Source organism: Hipposideros armiger, unplaced genomic scaffold, assembly GCF_001890085.2.
Source record: "Hipposideros armiger isolate ML-2016 unplaced genomic scaffold, ASM189008v1 scaffold_238, whole genome shotgun sequence".
Lineage (NCBI taxonomy): Eukaryota > Metazoa > Chordata > Mammalia > Chiroptera > Hipposideridae > Hipposideros > Hipposideros armiger.
Genome location: NW_017731588.1, coordinates 1829905 through 1835448, shown reverse-complemented (window position 1 = coordinate 1835448; position 5544 = coordinate 1829905). Strand labels below are relative to the sequence as shown.

Here is a 5544-nt window from a genome sequence, read left to right as displayed (position 1 = left end):
TCATAGTGAACAGTAGCTCCTCTTTTAAGACTAAGAGTTTTGCATTCAGATAGCCCCGGGTTTGACTCTTAGCTTCATCATGTACAAACTTTGTAACCTTAAGCAAGTTCCTTAACCTTTCTAATTTATTCTCTCCCTCTGCATAGCATTAAAATAAAAATACCCTTCATGCTTCATGGTAGGGTAAATTTCAGTTGGAGGCAAGATAAAAATATAATAAAACTTTAAAGGTCCTAGAAAAATCTATGCAAAAGCTTTTTAAAAAAAGAATAATCAGAGGAAGAAAGGCTGCTTTCTAAAGTATTACACCACACCTATAAGCCAAGAGAAGACTGTGGATTTCAACCACATAAACGTTTTAAAATTCTGCATGGCAAAACATAACAAGCAAAGTCACAAGTCGAATATGACAAATGGAGATCATACTGATAATCTAGTGTTATACACAGGCAAAAGCTAATTTCCTCTATAAGGAATCCTACAAATCTCAAACGAAGAGACCAATTCTACAGATAAAAATGGGCAAAGGATATAGAAAAGATACAGACAGGAAAATATAGGAAGTTCTTCAATATATGCAAAGTGCTCAGTGTCACCTATAATATGAAGAGAAATTCAAATCACAACTAAGTTTTTACTTTTTCAGACTGGCGAAGAAGAAAGTCTTATAATACTGTGTTGGTGGGCTGGGCCTCACGCATGCTCCTACCACTGCTGATGGGAGGGCATATTGATACTACCTGGACAGGGAAGACAGTATGCAATACCTCTAAAAATAACAAGTGCATATTCCCTTTGACCAGCAATTCTACTTTTAGGAATTCATTCTCAGGCAGATCCGTATGGATACTAAATGGCACATGTACAAAACTACTCATGGCAGCACTATTTGTAATACCAAAAAAAAAAAAAAAAGGGACATAGCATATACTTCCACTGATGGGGAATAGTTGTATAAATTATGGCACATCCATTCAATGAGATATGTAGCACCAGTAAAAAAAGAATCAAGGTCTTTTACAGGTAGTAAAACTGAACATTCACCAAGGTATAATATTAAGAGAGCAAGTGTGTACATGCTTTATTACTGACTGTGTTAAAAAATGAGAGGAATATATTGCTATAACCACAGAATGTCTCTAAAAGGATACATTAATAACTGATAAAATTAGATGCTCATGGAAGAACCAGAATGTTCAGGGTAAGAGGCAGAAAGGCTTCAATGATAGTTGTTTATACCTTTCAATACAGAACTACCTTTTAACATAAGACTTTGTGAATTATTTACCTACTAAAAATAGTTTCTTATGAAACATTAAACGAAGTTATTACGTCTCAGGGCTGTTGCATGGATAAAGTCAGAAAATATATGTCAAGACCTGAGCACAGCACCAGTGCTTATTAATTCCCATTTTACAAGGGGAAGGGGCAGTTCAGCAGGACCGACTTGGGCAAGGCAGTGGCAGAGATGGCACCTAACTCAGGGGTTCTGATCCTAAGCCTGTCCCTTCCCAGCCCACGTATGCATTTATCGCAGGAGCCCAGAAGCTGACAAAGCTCCGTGGCTCTGGGCAACCTTCTTCTTTGAGCCGGAGTCCCTTGATGGGAAATGAGGGATGATGGAGCTGCTGAAAGGACGCAATGAGGTGATGTGGGGGAAGCTCAGGGCCTGACTTATAGGATGAGTTAAACAAAAATGGCTGCTACGCCGATTATATTCCTTAGCATCAAAGGGATGGAATTTATGGATTTGGGGAGTGTTTCCAGTCTAGTGATTTCAACTTAGCCAAGACTGGTCACAGAACTTGGCCCTAATGCATAATAATGAGGCCACTCCAAGGAGGTGCCTTCATGAAGCTTGGCCAAGAAAACCTTTCCCCTTACTGTCATAGTCTAGGCAGGGTCTCTGAATCCATATGCCCACAGTGCCTGGCACACAGTAGGATGCTGCTCAGTAAATGCTGACTGTGCACATGAGGATGAACCAGCATAACACTGGTTTTCAGTTGGGCAGGATTCTGAAGCCAGCTGACGATCCCTTCCCAAGGAAGCAGCGGTGTGATTACAGCTAAACTAAAGACCACAGTGATTCCCAGAAACTTGGTCACAGGAAGGCTCAAGAAGCAGGGAACTGTCATGGTGAAGGGACAGAAGAGTGAAGGCAGCAGAGTTTAGAGCCTGGCTCTGCTGATGCCTGGTCACTGAGAGCATGGCCCTTTTGGTACCTTGTTTTCTCAAGTACCAAGTGAAGGGGGGAGAGGAGTCACTACCTGTTGTATAACTTACCAAATACCTGGAAATTCAAATATGAATAACTGTGAAAGTATCTCAAAAAAGTAAAAGCACTCCACACATGGAAGACATTACAACATTACTTTTTATAACAATTGTATTCCATATCGAAGGAAGAGGCCCCAGTGCTGTGGATCTCACCCGGTGAGATCCTGAGTTTTAAACACCAGCATATGCTGATGACCCCAAAGTTATACCTCCAGTCCCGACCTCTGTCCTCATTCCAGGTGCAGCCAATCCAGGTGCCAACTCTAACAGACATCTCAAACCTAACTTGTTCAAACTGAACTCCTCACCTTTCTCCCTACGCCTGCTCCTCCACTCCTTACCCACCGGTCTTAACCATCTCAGTGAACGGCAAATCCATCCTCCCACCAGCTTAGGCCAAAAAACCCTGGAAGGAGTTAAGGAAGTCATCCTCATCTCTCATGCCTGCATCCAAACTATCAGCAAATGCTACCTGTTCGACCTTCAAAATAGATCCAGAAGGCAAGCACTTCTGACCATTCCACCACCACCATGCAGGTCCTAGTTATGTCATCTCACAGCAGCCAGAGGGATGACTTCCATTTCACTCAGCGCAAGCACCAAAGCCCTTAAAATAGCCTATGAATACCCAANCTAGCTAGAACACTCACCCTCTTACTCTTCCTTTTCACCCAGTTTACTACTATTGACTCTTCAGGTTTCAGCTGACAAGTCACTTCTGCAGGGAAGAGTTCCTGACCACCCCTCCAGCCAGGCCAGGACGCTGTGTTCTCTCACAGGATCATGCTCCTTTCCTCCCGTGCACGTTCAATGACATCCTTCTCTGATTAACTGCCCTCTTCCTTCCAGGACTGTACCCTTCATGAGAGCAGAAACCCTGTTTTCACTCATCACTGTCTCCCCAGAGCCTAGCACTGTGCCTGGCATACAGCAGTGCTCAGATTTCAGAGTCTGATGAAAGTTAGAGACTTTCTCAGGGAAAAAAAAGTCAACATTCAGAATACACTGGTGCCATTTTTCAGAGGGTTTACATACTTCCTGGAGCCCCTCAAAGGCCTTCAGACAGATGCTCTGAAAGAGGACAGTCAACGCAAGCCAGAGGAAAGGTGCAAAGTGGAGACCTTGGGGACCATATTTGTCCTCAGGCACGTTCTGTTAGTGTACATAATGTTTGAAAAGAATTTAAACCAACGTTTAAAAACCAGGACCTTTCACATTAATCTTAATTTCTAGCTTTCCTTGGGGTTAAAGCTCAGGAGCTATTCAACAGTGGGCCCAGTTTCTTGTACACCAACATTTGGCAGGTGCTGAGCAGTGGCTGCCTGTGTGTTCCCACTCGCCAAGGTCCCCATCGCACTGTCTCCCCAATGTCAAGGTCAAGGGTCAGCTGCCATTCACCCTCTCCCTGGTACTGTTTTCTTTATAGCACTGACTCACTCTCCTGTACATTTTCCATTGAAGGCTGAAAGATAAAAATGAGGGCAGAAACATGTTTCAAGAAAAATGGAAGAGAGCACATCTCCTTGTGCAAGTAAAAAATATTCCATCTGTTCAATAAGCAAATGCTCAGCTCACTCTGCCCATCTGAGGTTCCTGCTGGCCCCTGTGAATAGCCAAGCTGTCCACGCCTGGTTTAGAGGGACAGACGGTTAAGGGCCAACAACTTCCATTCTCACTTCCTGGGGTGCTGTGAGGGCTAAGGGGAAGCTCAGCGTAGTGCCTGGCATAAAGGAAGGGCTGGTCATGGCAGCTCTTATTTCAGTATCATGGAAGTGTAGCCACATACAGTAACCTAAGGTGAAAGCAGCTCTCACGGCTCCCCGGTCCTGCTCCTGAGCAGAAGTCAGCAATGGGGAAACGAGGGGCGAGGAGACAGCACACGCAACAACTCCCCTTCCAGGGGCAGCTCATACTTACTCGTGGTGGTCGCTGAAACTCTGGAGCAGCCTCAAAAACTGGATCTTCAAGGTGATGTCCTAAAACACATGTGCATCCTTGATGTTAAAACCATAGTCACCATGTTCCAAAACAAACAAACAAAAAAACCCATGCTCTGGTGAGACCCTGGCCGTGTCACTTTGCTTTTCTGAGCCTCTGTCCTTACGCACAATGAGGACTTTCCTTTTGTCAGAAAACCCTTTGCTGACTTCCACATCTGGCCAACAGCAGATTAAGCTAATGTGGACTCTTCCTGTTAAAAAGGCCCCGACATACTGGATTAAAACATAACTGAAATGTTTTTAAATGTCAGGCTAAGTTCCTAAGAAAGGAAAATCCATAGGAATGAGAAATGCAGGGAAGACTGAGTCCAAAGCAGTGAGCACAAGCGCTGACGGCTGGCAGCTCTGGCAGGTGAAGGGGAAATGAGACTTTTTAGGCCAGAGCTTGGGTTTTAATGTCCTGCAGGGACCAGACAGAACCGTGGGCCCGCATAAAGCCTGGGGAGTGTTTACATTTGGGGTAAGAAGGGTTAGAAAAACCCCACCTGCCAGCCCAGGGAGCTGGCAAAGAAGCCTGTCTCTGCCAGGGTGTGTTGCCAGAGGAGGGAGGCCCCCTGAAAGAAGGAGGGCCCGGGGCTGACACTACCACAGCAGTAGTGCCAAGACACTCAATATGAAAACCTGCCCTGGGACACCTGTACCTCCTGAAGTACTTGGCAGACAAAAGCAAAGTGCTCTGTAGAAATACTTCCAGGGCCCAGGCTACACAGGTATTTAGAGGGAAAACAAGCCCCTAAAGGTGGCCTCTCCATAAACGTTACAGAACTCGAGACAATGCTCCATCCACATTGAGCCTGAAGACTCAAACTTAAGTATTAGTAACCCAGGAGCCATCCGAAAGAGACCATAAAAAAGTATGTTACAAATAATTAAAGAGGTAAAATGCAAAAGAACAAAACATTAGCATAATGAATAAAAACCAAGTAGTTTTTTTTTACAAAAAGCCAGATAGAATGTCTAGAAATGCAGAATATATTCACTTGTGGAGGGGCTGAAAGGCGAATCTGACAAGGCCAAAGAGAAAAGTGGTAAAGTGGAAGGTGAGGCACTGAGGAAAATCCCAGAATGCAGTGCAGAGATCAGGCACCAGACCCTGACAACTGTGTGGCATTTTAAGGTCCCAGAGCACTTTACCCCTCATGCTGGTGGCCGAGCCTCCATGTGGCCCCATGAGGCCAGCAGGCAAGGAAGTGTGATCTTCGTTTTGCAAGAAACAGAGGCTAAGAAATTCCGTGACTCGTTCAAGCTCTCCCAACAAGCGGGG

The 5544-nt window shown here is 44.7% G+C and overlaps 1 protein-coding gene across 1 annotated transcript in view; it reads right to left on the bottom strand.

The window, feature by feature from the left end:
- Nucleotides 1-5544, bottom strand: part of TRPC4AP (transient receptor potential cation channel subfamily C member 4 associated protein) — a 72755-nt gene that overhangs the window by 13858 nt on the left and 53353 nt on the right. Inside the window, exon 10 of the mRNA XM_019655172.1 lies at nucleotides 4198-4256. Coding sequence (XP_019510717.1) covers nucleotides 4198-4256 — 59 coding nt within the window. The remainder of the gene's footprint in view (nucleotides 1-4197; nucleotides 4257-5544) is intronic.